Raw genomic sequence first — 19,720 nt, 5'->3', positions numbered from 1 at the left:
CAGACATTCGGATTGTCAAGAGTCACTTGGCAGTTACCTTTACTGTAGCATTTACGTTGAAGGAAAAAATAAATAAATAAATAAAGGCAAAAAAAACAAACCCAAAACGTTTTCCGTTTACAGCTTTGAGCAATGTAAATAATGGTTTTCGTCTCGCTTCAACAGCATGCCGCTAGGGTGTCACCAGTCCAGTTGCACATCTTTATTTCTGCGTGTGCACATGGCTTTTAAAGTTGCCACTTGAGAGGTATTTGGCACGGCTCCGTGTTTATCATCCGTTACCAGCCCTGCTGCCTGTCAGAGAGCAGGCAGTCACGGTGAGCCACGCCTCTTGTCCATGTGCTTGCTCCTCCAATCGCCTTATCCCTACGCGCACCACACGCTCCGTATTTTGCATAAAATGTGTATCAGTAGGACAGCTCACTCTCTCAGGCACATGTAGAGCGCACATGTAGCGTGGCTTTACTGAACGCAAAGCACGGCCGAATAAGCGCATCAAACTCCCCGCAGCTCCAGATCCCCACCAATGAAAACGCATAAAGTGTGAGAAGAGGAGGTGGGGGCACAGGGTAAACGGGGGCGGGGGAGGTGGGGTGAGGAAGCAGAAAAGGGGACTGGAAGATACAAAGAGTGAGCCAAATCACCCTCCCACCCCACCCCACCGGTCTATGAGCGCACACACACACCCCCGCACACATACCAGGCACAACTACTCAAGCTGGAACAAACGGAAAGGCGGTCACATTTCCTATGCTCACCTGCAAAACGTGATTGATGTGGGTGTGTGTATCAGTGGGTGTGTATGTCATGTCTGACTCTCTCGCACCGGTCAGGGATTTGCTGACAACACTTTCTTGGAAGCTGTGAGAATTGCTCAGTCTTCTCTCGTGCACCACCGCTCGCGCTCCACAGCCGCGCACTTAGCAGTTAAGCAGCTCGCAAAAGGCATCCAGGTATCTCCGAGGAGCCAACCTGCAGAGAGGGACTGCCTCTTAACGCACCTGCACCGAGACCCCCAGACGCGCACTGAGCGTATTTTCATCACTTCTTCCAGTTTCCGCGCTCTATGGAGCAGGTGTTTTCTGCAGAGTATTTTTTTTACTTCCTCGTCAGTCTTCACAAGACGTTTGCTCCGGTGTAAAGGCATTCATTCCTTGACATCCGTGAACTTGCTTTAAAGTCGTCAGCAGCAACAGGAGAGAGATGGATAACAGTCCTGGAGGCGGTAAGATTAGACTTTATTTTTTTGTTGTTGTTCGTTTGTTTGTTGGTTTGTTTGTTATGTTTAGTTTAGTTTTTTCGCCTTTAGGAGTTTTGTTGTGATGGTTGAGATTATGAGTATTTTTATCTGCAAGCAAGTCAGTTATTTAAACTATAACAGGAAATAATAAATACATATATCTTTAAAAAATAAAACATTTTATTTTGTATTTGTCTATATTATTATGATTCATAAATATCACTTTTAGTATATATAGATATATATACTAAATATATATATATATACTAAAAGTGATATTTATGAATCATAATATATATATATATATATATATATATATATATAATGAATGCAAGTATTGAATTTTTCTTACGTTTGAACTTTGCAGTGTCAAGTGATTTATTCTGACATAGCTCGCTCTTCACTCATTGAATATATTTAGGTTTATGTTAAAGTCAATGTCGGGCTGTGTCGCTGCATGTGTGTGTAGAACTTCGGTCTGCGAGGCGCGGACTCGAGCTTTCGCAGAGTACCGCTCGCGGTTGAAGTGAGGTTGACCACTTCCTGTAGTTCTCCATGAAAACAAACTCACGTGGAGCTATAGTCACCAGACTCTCGCTGTAATCGCAGTCTGACAGCACTTCATCTGAGTGACAAGACTGTCCCACCTCAAGGGTTAAAAATAGAAGCGTGCGCATAAAGTTGTGTGTTTGCGACATTCAGGCGATGTGCTGAAAGTTTGGAGTCGCGCTGTCTTCGCGGCGGTCTTTCGAGGTCAGCCAAAGGTGCGCGTGCCCTCGGCTTTCCTCTCCTAATTGGTGGTCAATCATTTACAACAGTGTCACGTTCCAGCGCAGGTGATGCGGGCATCCTGAGCTCTGTCAACATGTTATTCTGAACCCACTCGCCTAGTTTCTGTTTGAACTGATAAGTGTGCCCGTGGGTTTTAGTGGAGCTCACGGGGACATGAATAGTTTATGATAGCTGTAGTATTAATCAGCAAATAAAGATGCAGACAGATTCAGTTGTTTTACGAGCTATTGTGATTATACTTTTACGTTCGTCTGTGCAATAAGTTTTACAAGTTGTTTTAATTTCCTGTATGTTTCAGTCTCATATTAATTCATCCCCTCTCGGTGAGAACAACAGTTTAGCATGATGTTAGATAGTTCATGAATCTGATGGATATGAATTACTCAGCCTAATGCTGGCATGGTCAGGTGAAAAGTGAAAAAGTAGTCAGGAAACGCCATGAAAAACACTTAAAGGTTATTGATCAGAATCACTTTTAGAATTAAAGTAGCCTCTTAAGAATTTAAGGATGGTTTAAAATATGTGCCATAAAGCTGACCTGGTAATCATTACTTGTAAGTGTAACATAGTTAATGTACAAGCAAATCATACACATTTGACTGAGTTACAACTACAATCGAATTGTAATGTAACTGAATCTGTCTATATGGTTATATTATGTTATTGGAAATTGATTGAACCTATTTGTCTTTTAAGATGACAATTGAAGTGGACTGTGTGGAATTCAATTTTTAGGAGACTGTTGTTAAAGTTTGGATAAAATCGAAAGGTTGTGAGACAGTCATAATATAAAATCAGGCACCGTCCACAATGTGAGAGAGGGGGGGTGGGGGGGGGGGCGTAAACTGATTCGTAATAGTTGGCAAAACATATGATTTTTGACCTGATTGTTCAATTGCACTTGATAAAGAGAGTCAGTCCTTCAAACTTCAGCCTAAAATTTCCTTTGACTCCCCCTGCTGGAGGTTTCGTGCATGATAACTCGACATCAACTATTTAGTCATTGATGTTGCAAAGTGAAAAAACTGACTGACACAACCTGAAGAAAGGTAATATTTTCAGAGCCGAAACGTGTCTAAACCAAATTATTTGACAGTAAATCCCACAATTTTCTTTGTAGGCTCTAAGTAAATAATAAATAAATATGACATTTGAATATTAAACTACAGCCACACGACTGGAATCAAGGCTATTGTTATGTATGTGATAAAACAATACATTATTCAATGGCACTATTTTGTGTTCTGTGTGGAAGAACACCAAATGTGGTATCAGCGCATTGATCTCACTATGTTCTTGGGAAAAATGTCTAATAAACTAAGTCACGTTCCACTGAGGTTCTGTTGAGTTTATATAGTTAAGTCATGAGAAGAAACATAACAGCTACAGTATGTTGTTACTTTTTTCAGATTTTTTCCGTTTTATTTAGAGCATGTGGGTTACTGTGGGAACTTAGTGATTAAACGAATTAATTACTTATCGGTTAATATCAGCAGAAATATTAGTGGGTCCTATTCACACACTGACACATGGGCCAGATTTCGCCCTGCTGCCTGGCTGACAGTTAACTAGCTGCTGTAACTAGCGTACAGTCAGACCACCACGCTGCTCTATTTAATGCGACTCTTTAATCACAAGCCCCCTTGGCTGCGTTTCCTTGCTGGAGCGCAGCTTCATGACTTCCCAAAGAAATCTTGGTCAAAAGCTTCCCTCACGTGGCCTTCCTTACAGAGCCGCGTGCAGCGCGTGAGATAGCCGGGCCCTCCTCTCCTCTCCTCTCTTCCTCTCCCCTCCTGCTGCCTCACCGCTCTCACGGACGCTGCTGCTTTTGATGCCGCCTGCAGCGACAGAGAGGGAGAGCTTGGTCAGTGGGTCAGCAGTTCCGTGCATTAACTCCCCCCCCGCCCCACCTTCTCTGGTCACGTTTCTCTTCCGCATGCTCTGTTTGCCTCCCGAACTTTATGCTTTCATCTCCCTCCCTTCGTCTCATTCTCTCGCGCTCTCTCTCATTTGGATCACGGAATCCGCAGTGTGGTAGAATGTGTCTCGGTTTCCAGACTGCAACATCTGTCCGCATTAGATCAGGGCACACATGCGCTTAGGGTGGGTTCCCGCGATAACGTGACTGCTTCAGATGATGCAGAAAAATCTGCAACAGATAGCAGATAAATCTATGGTCATCAAACACCGAAGCTTATTTCCCCCATCCTTGACTGAGCAAATTTTAACCCAATAAAATCCCTTCAACCTGATTCGATCTTTATGATATGACGCCTATGCTCAGTGTAAGGATAGGTGATTACGCCTGCGCTGCAATGTGATGGCAACCACTTTCAAGAGATGCTAGAGGCACATAGACACAGTTCTATCAAGTTCCTGTGATATTGACCTACTTACGCAAGCCTGTGGTAATGAAATCTGCTGCAAACACCCAAGTGTTCACATCCAGAAGTGGCACAAAATAGCTCATGGCCTCTCTTCACCATTGGTCCTTGAGCTTTGTAAACCAAGCACCATCTTTGTAAGTGGAGCATTTTCAAGTACCCCCATCTTGACAGTCATTCTAAAACAGCAGTAAAACAGAACTTGAGTTAAGAATTGCAGAGACAGACAAGGTATTGTTGGTTGAAGGATTCTGCTTAATGGTAGGTTCCATCTCCACTCAAAATGAGGGCATTTTCAATTTGAAAAGCTGGAAGTATTAACAGAGAGCCCATAAACAGAGGAGCTTTGCGTGGGGAAAAACACTGATTTTCTCACCAAGCTTGACCTTTATTTGTTAATCTGATAATCTCATGAAATCTTTAACAAAGTATAACATATTCTACAGAGAATACATGTACAGTATTTTGTTGTCCAAATTGCAGAGAAATATATTCCTGTTAGCCTGAATACTAACATAGCAGTTAGCTTAATCAGCTCAGCTCAACTGATGATGATATCAACAAAAATTTATAATTTGATTGTGACTAAAGAATAAAATGTTAATTCAATGCCGTTGAATTAATTTTTTTTCAGCAAACAATTTGGCAAAGTTTGTGTCCAAGGTCCACCAAACACGATCAGGTGCACAAGAAAAAGAAAGAAACAGAAAACAACGTGCTTGGCTGTTGGGTTGTTCACTACTCACGTTTCTCTGCCTGCAGTCACAGATTAGTGCTTGCACGAGTAGGCAACTCAAGCCAGGCTGAGAGGAATGATTGACTCAATGAAAGATGTCACATATGACCTACATTGTAACTGTTTTCATATGATAGGAAGCATGCTAGTCTCTCTTGTTTATATCACACTAAAAGTTGAAGAAATAAGGCGTTTGACTTTTGAAAGTTGCTTTCTTCAGTAGTTATGTAGGTAATACCTATAGCAAAGATTTCTCACAGAACAATGTAACAACTGGACAATGGCACATAGCTGCACATTCATGGTAAAAATAAAGTTAGAAAGGAAAAACAAAATCAAGGTCTTTACCAGCTAATCTGAGCCTAAAGCAAGACGGAGGTAGAAAGAAAACCTACCTCATTGTTAGATAGAAGGGCCTGCAGCAATAAATTGTTCCTGAATTACCTTATCGGTCTCTTTTATGGCTTCAGAGGTGTCTTGGCACATTATTCTTTACAATGTTTACAGTTCATTGAGGAGTGCACGCATTTGCGAACTATAGCCTTCTAAGGATATTGTCAAGATATTTCAAACAGGCTGAAGTCTGGAGATGGACTTTTTTCAGCTTTTTAGTTGTACATTTGCCATTGAATGGGATCATCATCCTGCTCCATGATCAAATTTCAGAGAAAAAGCTTCAAGTGAGAGTTGCAACTGAGTGAAGAAAATGTTAATATAGAGAGAAGTCCATGACTGAAGCAGTAGAAACTTGGACCAGGCTGTGGGATAGAAGTACAAATGATCATGTTTCCACTATTATGCATGACAGTAGGCTTCAGGTAGTTAAGCAAGTATAATGTTTTGGAGCCAGCCCTTCTCCTTTGGTCTCATTAATGTATAAGACAAACCTAAATAAGTTGTTTTGTAGATTTTATTAGCTAGAACAAGTCTACTACTGGGAATCCCTCCTGGTTGATACGTTCCATCTTCATTTATTACTTACTGAAACAAGCTATCCACAAAATTGTTTTGCCTCTACATATAAATACATAAAAAAATAATCTAATAGTCCTTCTAAAAACATAACTGGCTTACAAAAACAAGCAATAAAGTAGATTTGCATCATTGCCAACTTGACTGCCAAATGATTTTCAGTTATAAAAGTCCTTTACTGCCTAGATTATATTGTCAACAAACTTCCCACATGGCTACTAAAAAGTAAAATGCCAAAGGGGTTATTAATTGACAGTTTTAATAGCTCTTGAGGTCATTCATAAACACAAGTTAACTGTACATGTGAGTCTTCAGGTGGACATGCAATGTGTCGGGGTGGAGTGGGCGGCTGAGCGTTTGACTGCGCATTTAAGCTCATGAGAAGTAAGGCAGAGAGGCCTGTGTCTGCTGGATATGACTCTGGCATGAGTCAACAAATCCACCAACACGTGCTGGTGGAGGGATTATCAAAACAATTGAGCTGGTGCTGTGGACATTGTGGAGCAGAGGGGTTGGTTTGTTTCACTTACAGAGGTCAAAAGGATAACAACTAGTCTGACTGCACTTTGAGGTGTTGAATGAAACAATGCCTCACATGGATTTGCAAGAATATATATATATATATATATATATATATATATATATATATATATATATATATATATATATATATATATATATATATATATGTGGCTTTATACGTGTCATTTAAAACATCCTATTGACACGGAGCAGCACAATTTAGCATTACCGCCGACATTTCTCGTACAAGCGTGGTTCATGAAGTTTGCTATCTCTTTGCAAATAACTCGACTTAAATTCCTAAACTTTGGTTCTCTACGCCAACTCGCGCCCCGGGCGCTTCCCCCAGCCTGCGTTTGTTTATAAACACTGACTCAGACTTCGGATTGGCGTGTTTTCGCCCCCCTTTTTACACGGGACTGCGGATTTGATTCGGGCAGTAACCGTGTCAGGAGTCCACGCATGTGAGGCGGCGGTCAGGTGTCGTGCTGTTAGCTGACGCTGGGCACGGTGCCACGGGAGCGCGGCTATTATTGGAGCGGAGGAGGCGGCGGACCCCGCAGACACGTGAGGTCGCGTCTCAGATCATCCACAGCGCTTGGGATGAAGGGGAAGGGAAGACGGGAGAAGCGAGGGATGCAACACATATTAAAACAGAACCCGAACAGTGCATTAACGCGGCAGAAGAGTTATTTACCGACAGTGACGTTCGGATGGTGCATTCAGCAAAAATGTTGCCAGCAGTATTTTTAGCTCAGTTTATCCGCTTGATCGCACCATTCTGCCTGCTGCACTCGGGAAGCTGCATACAAACAGATCTTTTCTCCACAAATAGAGCTTTAGCAGTATTACATCATAATGCATCCTGCAAAGAGAAGCTAAACCGATTCCAGTACAATAAAATTTAAATAAAATCTGTCAGTTCACTCTGTCATAAGGTACTGAAAACATTCTAGATAAAAGAATTGTATTGTAGGGCACTTCTTTGTAGAATATGAGAAATTGGCAAAATAATGAACTGAAGTTGTTCAGGTCTCAAATGATAAAAAAAAATTCAAGCTTACATTCATTTTCAAAATAGATAATAATTCCAATGTTTTAATTTTTTTAATTGTCCAGAAACCAATATTTGGTGGAAAATATTTAATTAGAATTTTTATGTCATGCTCTCTATCTGTCTTTTACAATGCTCTTGCTTGCAAGTAATTATCTACTCAGTATATCTTTAAGTAGAATGATGCCTGCTTCTGTTGTAATTTAGCAGACATTGAAATGAAATGGATTTCAAACATGGTGACCTAATTGCAGTGGTCTGTTACACCGTGCAAGAGACATATTTAGGTCAGAAGAATGAGACGGTCATATTTGGGGGAAAAACAACTCTGTTGAAGTTTTTTTTATTATATCTGATTATACTGACTATACTACTCTACGAATATCAATATAACATTATACATTAATGATAATAAAGTGGAAGGTTGAATGACACTATCAGCATAAATTAGTGATAATGTTGCTTAGCCGTGAGGTTTAATGTCTTTCATTCTTCTATGCAGGAGGTGGAGTCATCCTGTATGCAGGGTCTTCAGGCAGCTCAAGCCCGAGCCCTGGCAGCCCCTCCAGTGGGTACCAAACACAGTCACCCTCTTCACACTCTCAGCCCTCATCTCCAGAAGAAGTTACCTTCACTGAAATCAGGACGCCCAGGCATGGTCGGACAACTGGGGCCAACACCCCGACCTCCAAACTGGTGTTCCAGTTCCCAGAGGTCTTCAGTGCTTCCTCAGCTGCAGCTGCTCCACAGCCACCCTATGCACACCCTATTGCGGGAAAGAGACCCTGCGGGTTTGCAGGCACATTCACCAGTTAGTGTTTCTTCACTATTTTTACGTACAAATATATATATATATATATATATATATATATATATATATATATATATATACGTATATACGTACATCTACTTCTTCACCCTTTTTCTTTAAATAAAATATCTTGTTTTTTCCATTTTCAGAGACAGGTGGAATGGTCCTGCTCTGCAAAGTTTGTGGAGACATTGCATCCGGTTTCCATTATGGAGTGCATGCATGTGAGGGCTGCAAGGTGAGACACTAACAAGAAAAAAAAAACAGTGACAATGTCTTAAGTGTTAAAATTTTCGATGACACTAACACACTCCTTTTTGTGCCAGGGTTTTTTCCGCCGCAGCATCCAGCAGAACATCAACTACAAGATGTGCGTGAAGAACGAGAACTGTCTGATCATGCGGATGAACCGCAACAGATGCCAGCACTGCCGTTTCAAGAAATGCCTCTCCGTCGGCATGTCGAGAGACGGTGAGACACCCTGACATATTTCTGTTTAATGAGAGAAACTCGTGTGGAGCTGCCAAAATGTCACAGTGTTCTGATTAGCCAAAGCGGCAGAAAAAAGGACAGCCAGAAACCAAGACAGTGCTCATATGTAGGTCTGTGAGAGAGAAGGTTTTTCAGGTCATCGTGCCAGTGGCTCAATTACTTTCCTTTCTCAATATAGGACCTGCACCTGTCATTCACTTTTATTTTGTCACCACATTGCCACAAAACACCTGGCTTTGTATCACCCTCTTAAGTTTCTAAGTGTCTTTTTGCTGCCCTTTGCAGCATTCTCCCACAACACATTTACCTTTATCCTCTTATTCCCCCCACCTCCTCCATGTTCCTATACACTGTTCCCTTAGCTCTCCTACACCCCTCCTTCGGACAGTGATTTATGAGAAAAGGAGCCCTGAAGTCCCTCAAGCTATCTATCATGTGAAAAACTGCAGCAAACACGGGAATTATTTTGGGAAATTGGAACAGGGTCAGCTTGATTACCTTGTGTATCTATGCACATCTCACTGCTGTTAATGAGGAACAGGGCAGCAATTAAGCAAAGCATGCAGAAAGCATCATTGTGACAGGCTTCCTCGGGCACAGCTCTCCTGTTACATGATTTTACCTCTGAAAGCTGAGCTTGAATTGATCACCTATCATCCCACATTAAAGGAGCAGTTTGGTTGACCTAGAAAAACAATACAGATTTGTCCCCTTCGTCTACTCACACATCGTGACCTACTTGTATGGTGCAGTTTGCCTGTTTTCTTCCTCTCAGTATGGTTTCTGCTTATCTCCATCCTCCAGCTCTCTGCATTGCCTAATCTAGTAAAGAGGTTAGTGTTATTTCTGCATGTGCTTGACACTTCTGGTGCACGGAGAAAATTGGGTGGCAAAACTGCAGCTCGACAACGAGACAGTCGGGCCGACCCTCTGAGGGGGAAGATTTTTGAAACTGTTCAAGACCACAACCTAGAAACCCCTTTTCTTCTCTGTTTCAACCATTACGAAAACAGGAAAACCACATGCAACTGCCTGCAGCCCACAATAAATAGTACACCCTGATTTCACTCCAGCAGGCAGCTGTGCGACTCAGGCTCTGAAATAAGCAAATGTCACAAGTCCGTTGGTAGGGTGGCACACTTTTTCTTTCTCTAACCGGAGCAGCATATTGAGAGCAACAGCTCATTAGTTTGCATTTGTTTTGTTTGAAGCATAATAAAAGAGGTGTAAGCGCACATTGCGTGCGTCCCCTCAAAAGTTCCTGCAGGCAACAGCAAGAGGAATGCATATTTGCTAAATGCAGCAACACTTGACCTAAATATACTTTACCTAAAGTATCATTAATATGGAATTTAGAAAAGAGTTCAACACAGAGAATGACAATATAGTTCACTATTGCCTAATTGCAGATTTACCTGTAACTCTGCATAAAGAAAGAGCTGTGCTTTCCTGGATCTCAGTGATGCTTTCAATACAAATGATCATAACATAGTGATTGACAGACTAAAAAAGTTGGTGGTATTGTCTGATACTGTGTTAGACTGGTTGAGATCTTTTTAAGAATATCACTGCTATTTTATTTAATTTGGTGATCATAAATATGAGCAAACAAAAAGTCCATTTGGTGTTCCTCAAGGCAGTATTTTAGGGGAACTTTTAACTATTTAATATTCACAAACTACCCCTATATTAGGTTAAGGAGTACAAGTACATATAGCTGGAGACAAACAACTTTATATTTGTGTCACCACATGGATAAAATATACTCCAGTCATCACGACATTGTGCCCATGCTGATACAGAAAAGGGAAAAAAAATATTATTTTGTCATCATTTCAAAAAAATGTAATGCTATGGATAAAAACATATCAAGACCACATAGCATGCAAGAAACCCATCCATCCATCCATCCATCCATCCATCTCCATCTCCAGTAGTTATCATGCGAGAGGCGGGGTACATTCTGGACAGGTCACCAATACGCAAGAAACCTAGATGTTGTTATGGACTCTGACCTACATTTTTGCCAAATGTAAAGTTTATTACTAAATTAATCAATTATCATCTTTAAAACATAAACAAAAGAACTGAATTTAAAATATTACCCAGAATGAAAGTGTTTTCTGACAAAATAGGACACAAAAACTTTGTGCATGCCTTTATTTTTGATAGGGTAGATTAATGTAATAATATCTTTACTGGTCTCTGCAGCAGCACATCCAAAGTGTTGCTGCCAGAGTCCTGACCAACTCCAGGGAGATGAATCACATCAAACCTGACCTCAAATCACTGCACTGGCTCAAGTTTTGTAAAATGATAGATTATAAAGTCTTTTTTAAATTATTTACTAGGCACTAAGTGTGCAACATGAATCATGTTGATCTCTGGGGTCATCAGAAACCCGTGTTCAGAACTTTAGATTGGAAGAGAGCATTTAGTTTCTGTGCTCCTCAGTTAAAGAAACAAACAGAAACAAAAAGACCCTGTGATGTAAAGGAAACACAGAGTTTTGTTTCACTCTTCCCATGAAGGTTTATGGTTACTTCACCATTTCAGTTCCAGCATCTTTTAGCTATTTATTTGTTTTAAATTAGCATTTTAAAGAGTCTGTCATTATTTGACATTTACATTGAAATTTATACTTTAAACACGTATCTTGTTTTAAAAAGTATCTTTTAAAAACAAGCTCTATGCTCCATGTAAAGAATGGTGCTATTGAAATAAACCTACCCTGCCTTGCCTTACTTGCAAAAGTCTTTGAAGTTGCACCAGTTCAACTTTTTCTTGCCTTATCAGATCCAATCTTGTGGGTACACGCAGACACACGGTCCCACACTCTCTCTTTCTTACTTTCCTTGCTTCTCCTTCTTTTAGGTCAACCTTTTCACTTTTTTCTTTTGACTGTCTCCTCAACTCATATCTGAAACTTACTTGTCTCCCCTCTTTTTTTTAATCCAAAACCTTCATACCATTGACATCATAGTCGTGTTGCCCCACTGCCCTACTTACAGTTTGAAGGGAGGGAGAACTGGAGGAACAGGAGAGAAGAGCTAGATGGAGAGGAGGATGAGGCAGATGGCAGCAGAGGGCCTATAAATAGCCTTTCCAGCTGATGGGTTCTATGAGAAGGGAGAGGTCGGGATACGCATGAGAAAACAGCAGAGATTCAATTCGAATCTTTATGTGATTTTGATAGTAAAGTCTGAAAGATTACAGCAGATTACAGTCTGGTGTTTCCTTAACAATACTTTCCTCTCCTATCAGTGGAGATTTTGTATCTTTATAATTTTAGCTGTTGATGATATTCTGAAATTGTACAGGTACAGCAAGACCATGAAAACGTGGTCCTACTATTATTTAAAAGTAGGAGAAAAAAAAGACTGCCCAAGTTGCCCAGTCCAAGTTTTAATGTTTTCCCTCTAATGTTTATGTCATCCTTAGCTGTGCGTTTTGGGCGCATTCCTAAACGGGAGAAACAGCGACTTCTTGATGAAATGCAGAGCTACATGAACAGCCTGAATGAGTCAGCTGCTATGGACATGGACTCTTACGCGAGGGACAGTACCACCAGCACAGACGACTGCAACTCAAAAGAGGCCATTGGGACCATTTCCAAAGCCTATCGGGAAATCTTCACCGGCAACAACAGCCACGAGAGATCATCCAACAGGGCCAGCATTTCCACTTCCAGCAGCAGCAGCAACAACAATAACGCATCTACCTTTTCTCAGGATGGTGGTTTCCAAGCATCATCTCATTCCAACTCCACCCAGAGTTATCAGTCGTGCCCTGTCTCCCATGCAACTATGTGCCCCGTTGCCTCTAATGATAACCAACCTATGTTTCACAAAGTGGACAACAATCATTATTCGTATTTCGTGTCAACAAATCAGAATCATAACCAGTCAAATATTGCAATGGGGCAAAGAATCAGCTCCACCAATCTGAACAGTTTTACCTCTGGAGAAGTTGCCCAAAACCAGCCCTCCACCTGTCCGTGGAAATTAGCACCAGGAGCTAAAGTGCTGGTAAGAGTGAGAATTGAACAAATACTGTATATAATTGAATGTTATCTCATTTGACCAACGATTAATAGTTTTGTGGGGGTTTTTTGGGTTTCTCTTCCAGGCCTGCCCTCTCAATGCGTGCCCTGTATCAGGAGCAGAGCGAACAAGTCAGGAGATATGGGAGTCCTTTTCTCAGTGTTTCACCCCTGCTGTGAAAGAAGTTGTGGAGTTTGCCAAGGGCATCCCTGGGTTCCAAGAACTGAGCCAACAGGACCAGGTCATGCTGCTAAAGTCCGGCACCTTCCAGGTAATCTTAATAACATATTTTGTTATTTAGCACACCTTAAATGCAAAATATGTGTTTCACTCCTTGCACACTATAGATTTTGTTTTTTCTCATTTTTTTCAAATTATTTGTGTGTTTAGGTTCTCATGGTGAGGTTTTGCACTTTGTTCAATGCTGAGCAACGTACAGTGACCTTCCTAAATGGCCAAACGTACCCCCTATCCACTTTGCGAGTTTTGGGCATGGGGTCTCTTCTGGATTCGATGTTTGAATTCAGCGAGAAGCTGGGCTCCCTGGGCCTGGAGCCTGATGAGATGGCCCTGTTCATGGCTGTGGTGCTGGTTTCTGCAGGTGAGACAAAGAACTGATATGGAGTCTCATGCAAAAGTGATCATTATTGTCATTAAGAACTCAAACTTGTATTTATTCTGTTGGGAGTCTAAGTGATGGAGCATTACAAACCAACATTGTGAAGTAGAAAAAAAAATAGTTTGCATTTGATCCCTTTTATTCTGATACTCCTAAATAAAATCAAGTACAACCAAATACCTTTGAGATATCACTTAGTTAGTAACTAATTAGTCTACAGTACAGTTAATTACAGCTGTTATGTGAAGGCCTTTGAGGTTTGATATATAACATTAGTAACCAAAGAACATCACCCAGGGTACATACCAGACAGTTAGGGGGAAAGAGTGGTGGAAAACAAATATTGTTCATCTATTGAACATCATCCCCAGCGTGACATGGTGATGGTGGTAGCATCATCCTGTCAGGGTTATTTTCCTAAGTAGTGGTAGTCAACCTGGTCAGAGCTGATAGGAAGGTAAATAACACTAAATACAGCTCAATGCTAGAGGAAAACATTCCTCCAATCCTGTTGCAACTGGATTGGAGGACAAAAACCCTCAAATCAATAGCCACAACTACAATGCAATGGTTTTTATCACAGCATATTCATGTGTTCAAATGGCCTAGTTATAGTGTAGACCTAAATCCAGCTGAGAATCTGTGGCAAATGTTGATGTTCACAAATGCTTTCCATCCAATCTGACTGACCTCGAGCAATTTTCCAAGGAAAAGTGGATAAACATGCCACTATTCAGATGTGCAAAATCACAAGATAACCCTTTGGGCTTTTTTAAATTTGAAAGAAAAATGCAAAACTATTTAAATTTTTCTTCAGCCTATTGCACTTCACAATTGCAATAGGCTCTCCTTCATGCTGATCTATAATATCACATTCCAGTGAGATATATTATTTGTGGTTGGAAAATGACAAAAATGTGAACAAGTTGAAGAGGTATTAATACTTTCGCAATGCGCTGTATATGCTGCAGCGCAGTGAGAAATTGTTTCTGAAATAGTGAGACTATAAACTAACATTGTAAACAACTGACACTGTGAATCTTCCTTCCTCCCAGACCGTTCTGGCATCTCAGACATGAGAGCCGTGGAGCAGCTACAGGAGGGCCTAATCCATGCCCTTCGGTCACTGATCTGTCGTCGACGCTCAGACGACTCTGCCCTCTTCTCCAAACTCCTACTGCGCCTACCGGACCTGCGAACCCTCAATAACCTGCACTCCGACAAACTGTTGGCCTTTCGCATTGACCCATAAGGAAGAGACTTGTTTGCTGAACAATTACACAAAGAAGTATACACACAGATTTTTTGGTCCAAAGACTGGACTTCCTTTAACTGCGAGGGACGAGATGTTGTGCAATAAGAATGTTTTTGAAAAGGACAAATGAGGGGAATAAACATATTTCTCACGGATGTTTTGACATATATGCAATGTTTTTGAGACAAAAGACAAAAAAAGAAACAAAAAAAAAAAAACACATCCATAAAATTCATGTACATAAATTACTCTCATCACCTCATAGGAGACATTATTCCAGATAAAACTTAATTAGTAGAGTTGCAGATAGGATGTTGGACAGATCATTTGTTTATTTGCTCATTATATGGAGTATATGCAGAAAATGATTCTAGTTCACATTTACATTCATGTAGGTAGCATCACCGGACCAGCACTAAGCAGCAGCTGAAAGATGAATATTGTAAAATAACACAATAAATAATTAGGGACCACTGGTGATAAATGATCAAGTATTGAGTTGTATTTAAGACAAAAGGGAACCTGTATATATATATTATAGTGAAGTCAGAGCTAGTAAGATAATTATGTATGTTTGTTTCACAAATATGCCATCTGAATTAAGACCATTGTTTTGACGTGTCATTTGTGCACAATAGGATTCAGTCTGTCTCACATTTGTACACCAGAGATCTGGTTGAAATATCAGAAGCTTTTTGTATTATTTTGTAAAAACATTTTTTTCTGGATCACTGTACTTCATCACATACGGACTGATAGAGACACTCCCCTCACATTGAACCTTAAAGCTTCTTCGTTTATTTTTGTCGCTTTGTAAATATTATGTTACCCTGTTATGTATGTATGATTTGCTGCAGAGATTTAAAGGACTGAGTCTGATATAAAGAAGAATGTATTCAACCTTCCTGTAACTCAGTGAGGGGTCTGGCTAAACGCCTAAGAGGCAAAGCACAGGTGAATGTGTTGAAGGGAATTCTCAGATTCTTGGGCACACTTCCAAATATTAGATAATGTAACCAACCAGCATAACCCTTGATATCACCAGCACTTGAAGCTCACGAACCCATCCTCTGCCCCCAATGTTTGTCATACAAACAAAAGAGATATTTTTTGGCTGGGAGATTGAAGTTGATCCTCCCACTGTTTGTTTGATTATGGCTAATGTGCACATCTTGTACATTTTGTAAATTGTTTTTTTTTTCTCCTTAATAAAAGTGATACAATGACATAAAGTTCAAATTGTACTTTACTATGTTTCTGTGTCCATTTCACATCTATTTTGAGAAATATTGGCTAAAATGCATTTAAATTCAGGGTGTGGCCTATTTTTGCAACTAGTTCAATAAGAAAATATGGTTAATCTGAGTATGACCAATTGTATGTATAAAATAAGCTATATAGCAATCCAAACTATATAGCATTCACTACGATCTGGAATCATTACCGTTAAACATCTACAGTATCTATGCTATTGAAAAAATAGACATTTTCCCACTCCCTCCATATCCATTTTAGGATTCAGCAAAAATATAACTCTAATCAAGTTTAGTTTTAGAATGAATAAATGCTAGTAATGCCAACTAAATAAGGCAAAGTAATAACAAATGAATTAAAACAACAAAGGAAAGAAAAGCGAGGTAAAATAACCCATGGGAAAAAAAACATCTAACAAGAAGTAGAGTAACATAAGGTTAAGGTAAAGAAAAATAAGTTTGAGTAAAATATTAAAGTACAGTTAAAGCTAAGTCAAGTTGATCGTTAACTAAAGTGCAATAGCAAGATATGACAAAACTAAAGAAAAGTAGAATGAAAATCAAGTAAAATCAAGAGATATGAAATGAAGCTAAATAAATAGAATTAAATTTAAGGGTTACAGTAAATCGTTTGTTTTTTTTCACCAATGATGCAGGGGAAAAAATAGCTCAGAAAAAAACTGGTTATGCCACGTGATAGGGACTGTCTACAAACTTAAGTAAAAAAGTGAGGTAGGAGCGCCATCTGCTGGTGACATAAAACAAACCAGGAAGAGAAGGATGTGTTTGCTAATGTATGCTTGCTACAATCCTAGTCTGTTGCTGAGTTTAGTGTTAGTCATGACTCATTACTAAATTGTACATTTAATATGGGACCGGTGTTAACCGATATGGTAAGATGTATTGCTTTCTATAATTTAGATGCCAAAAATATTCGGCTTATTGCATTAAAAACACTCGCTTTTATCTTGGTAGTAGCACGTTAGCTCACATGCTAACGACAACTGTAACAGGAACTGTTAGCTGTAGATTCACTTTACGTGAACTTAGCTGTCCATAATCAGTCTTTCAGCTTTTTATACTTGTGAAGCTAATGTTTTCCAGTGGCAACCAGTTGTTTTTGGTGTTAGGTGACCAAAATCAATGAGTGGAAATAGTATTATTAGTGTTAAACTAACATGGTGAATATTTTTACTCAATGGCACCTCTCTTGTGTTTTTCACAGTTCCAGAAGAACAGGAGGAAACTAAATGGGAAAGTTGAAACTCCGTTTTGACTAACTGTGTGCAGTACTACTCAAGATGTTGGTGACTGCTTACTTTGCGATAATTGTCCTGCTGGCCCTGTGTGTTGGCTTGGAGTTCACAGCACGCCGCCTCACACCACCTCAGTCCACTCTCACTGCTGTTGCCAACCCGGCTTTCCGTCGATTCCAGAGCATATTTCTGCGGGCGTACCTCCTGGCTTTGTGGGCAGACTGGCTCCAGGGTCCTTACCTCTACAAACTGTACCGCCACTACAGCTTCCTGGAATCTCAAATAGCTATTTTATACGTTTGCGGACTGGCTTCCTGCGTCCTGTTTGCTCCGTTTTCAGGCTGGCTGCCTCAGGTCCTGGGCCGCAGACAAACATGTCTGCTCTTCTGTGTGTCCTACTCGGCCTGCTGTCTCACCAAGCTCTCTAGGGACTATTTTGTTTTGATTGTGGGCCGCATCCTGGGGGGTCTGTCCACATCCCTGCTCGCCACCACGTTTGAAGCCTGGTATGTGCACAGACATTTAGATGTCCATGACTTTCCCAAAGAATGGATCCCCAGCACCTTTAATAAAGTTGCTACCTGGAACCATGGCCTGGCTGTGGGAGCAGGGCTTGTAGCTAACTTGCTGGCTGAGTGGATTCACTTGGGACCAGTGGCTCCCTTTTTGCTGGCTGTGCCCTGCCTTGGCTGCTGTGGCTGGGTGGTACTAACAGACTGGGGTAAGGAGGAGGCTGAAAAAGGTCCTGAAGGAGATAAACAGACTCTGATACTTGGCGCTGCAAATGGAGGTGTCATTCGTTTGTCTGCTAAAGAGCGATTTTCACGCAGCTGCCACGAGGGACTCCGTTGCCTGCTGTCAGACAAGAGAGTCCTGCTCTTAGGTGGTGTGCAGGCTCTGTTTGAAAGCGTCCTCTACATATTTGTCTTCCTATGGACTCCAGTGCTGGACCCTCATGGCCCCCCTTTAGGTATAGTGTTCTCCTGCCTCATGGCGGCCTCTATGGTGGGCTCCCTGCTGTACCGCTTAGCCACTTCCACTCGTTATCGTCTGCAGCCTGGTCAGGTGCTCTGTCTCGCCATTCTGATGGCTTTCTTCTCATTTTTCATGTTAACCTTTTCCACTGTGCCGGGACAGCCGAGGCCTCACGATTCCTTCCTGGCCTTCTTGCTGCTGGAGCTGGCGTGCGGCCTGTACTTCCCGGCAGTCAGCTTTCTGCAGGGAAGGGTGATCCCAGAGGAGAAGCGTGCCGGTGTGCTGGCCTGGTTTCGGCTACCGCTGCACCTGCTGGCCTGCTTGGGACTACTGGCGCTCCACGGAGAAATCTCAGGAACAGGAGGGGGAGAGGGCGGCGGCGGCACCAGACACATGTTCGGAGGCTGCGCCATCATGATGCTGGCAGCTCTGATGGCCGTCATTAGTCTTTTCACCCTGAGCAGGAATGACACAGATCTGAGACTGGAGGGATGCAGAGGGGAGGGGGAGGTGGAGTAAAGACTTGGGCCACATATCAATTTAAGATTACCTGATGTAAATATGTAATTTGGTCAGGTTTGACTGGGATAGACTTTAGTTCACATTTGCCAAAAAAAAGGAAATCAACAAGGATTGTCAGTAAATTTAGTGTAGCTTCAGTTTTTATGTTTGCTTGTTATTACTTGGTTGGTTATTTATGAATATTGTTGACTCTTCATGTTTAAGGATGCTATGGGAAAATGGCTACATCTGGCTTCATTCATTAAACAAATTCCTAAAATGCTGCACAGCTTCTGAGTCTTTCTAGAAATGATTTCAGGTACTTATACATGGCTCCAAAAGTCCATTCATAGGATGCAATCAATTCAAAACCTTCATAAGGTTCAGCAGTACAGGTACTTTATGGAAAAAGAAAACTGAAACGTTTAGTTTACACAGGCTTGAAAGTACAGTGTATCCGTAGAGCTAAAGATATTTGCAATCTATAATAGGCCACATCACTTCGTCTTTTCAGTTTTACCTGCAACTTTTGTCTATTTTTTGTCCATGTTTCTGTTCTTTATAATTGAAAATGAAAGGTCATATGTGGAATGTAAGAAACTTGTTTTATTGTTGAGTAACTTGTATTTGATTTATTCTAAGGTCTTGCAATTTGCAAATAACCACTGACCTTTCTCACATTCCCTCTACAAACAAAGTATTGTATGTGATAGACCAACAAAAGTATCAAATAGTTGCTTCTATAATCACCTTTTGATGCAATTACAGCTGCTGGTCCTTTTCTTGAGGTGAGCGTTTTCAGCACATCTAGAAAA

General features: G+C 40.9%; 2 protein-coding genes across 2 annotated transcripts; both read left to right on the top strand.

Annotated features, from left to right (window-relative positions):
• Positions 1-653: 653 nt before the first annotated feature.
• Positions 654-16,159, top strand: nr1d4a (nuclear receptor subfamily 1, group D, member 4a). Its single transcript, XM_028021869.1, has 8 exons — positions 654-1,225; positions 8,203-8,511; positions 8,661-8,749; positions 8,838-8,982; positions 12,445-13,031; positions 13,132-13,317; positions 13,437-13,647; positions 14,721-16,159. The coding sequence occupies exons 1-8, from the start codon at positions 1,204-1,206 to the stop codon at positions 14,915-14,917; spliced, it is 1,746 nt and encodes a 581-aa protein (XP_027877670.1). The 5' UTR covers positions 654-1,203; the 3' UTR covers positions 14,918-16,159.
• Positions 16,160-16,923: 764 nt separating this feature from the next.
• On the top strand, positions 16,924-19,190 carry mfsd5 (major facilitator superfamily domain containing 5). Its single transcript, XM_028019495.1, has 2 exons — positions 16,924-17,066; positions 17,399-19,190. The coding sequence occupies exon 2, from the start codon at positions 17,475-17,477 to the stop codon at positions 18,921-18,923; it is 1,449 nt and encodes a 482-aa protein (XP_027875296.1). The 5' UTR covers positions 16,924-17,066; positions 17,399-17,474; the 3' UTR covers positions 18,924-19,190.
• Positions 19,191-19,720: the final 530 nt, after the last annotated feature.

Source organism: Xiphophorus couchianus, chromosome 1, assembly GCF_001444195.1.
Source record: "Xiphophorus couchianus chromosome 1, X_couchianus-1.0, whole genome shotgun sequence".
Lineage (NCBI taxonomy): Eukaryota > Metazoa > Chordata > Actinopteri > Cyprinodontiformes > Poeciliidae > Xiphophorus > Xiphophorus couchianus.
This window is presented reverse-complemented; position numbering and strand designations above follow the sequence as displayed.

What these genes read in the sequence shown, in the direction of transcription:
- nr1d4a (XM_028021869.1), top strand. Translation starts at nt 1,204, where the DNA reads ATGGATAACAGTCCTGGAGGCG. An exon ending in GTTTGCAGGCACATTCACCA is followed by an intron (nt 8,512 to 8,660) that starts GTTAGTGTTTCT and finishes TTCCATTTTCAG; the next exon opens with AGACAGGTGGAATGGTCCTG. An exon ending in CGTCGGCATGTCGAGAGACG is followed by an intron (nt 8,983 to 12,444) that starts GTGAGACACCCT and finishes TGTCATCCTTAG; the next exon opens with CTGTGCGTTTTGGGCGCATT.
- mfsd5 (XM_028019495.1), top strand. Translation starts at nt 17,475, where the DNA reads ATGTTGGTGACTGCTTACTTTGCGATAATTGTCCTGCTGGCCCTGTGT.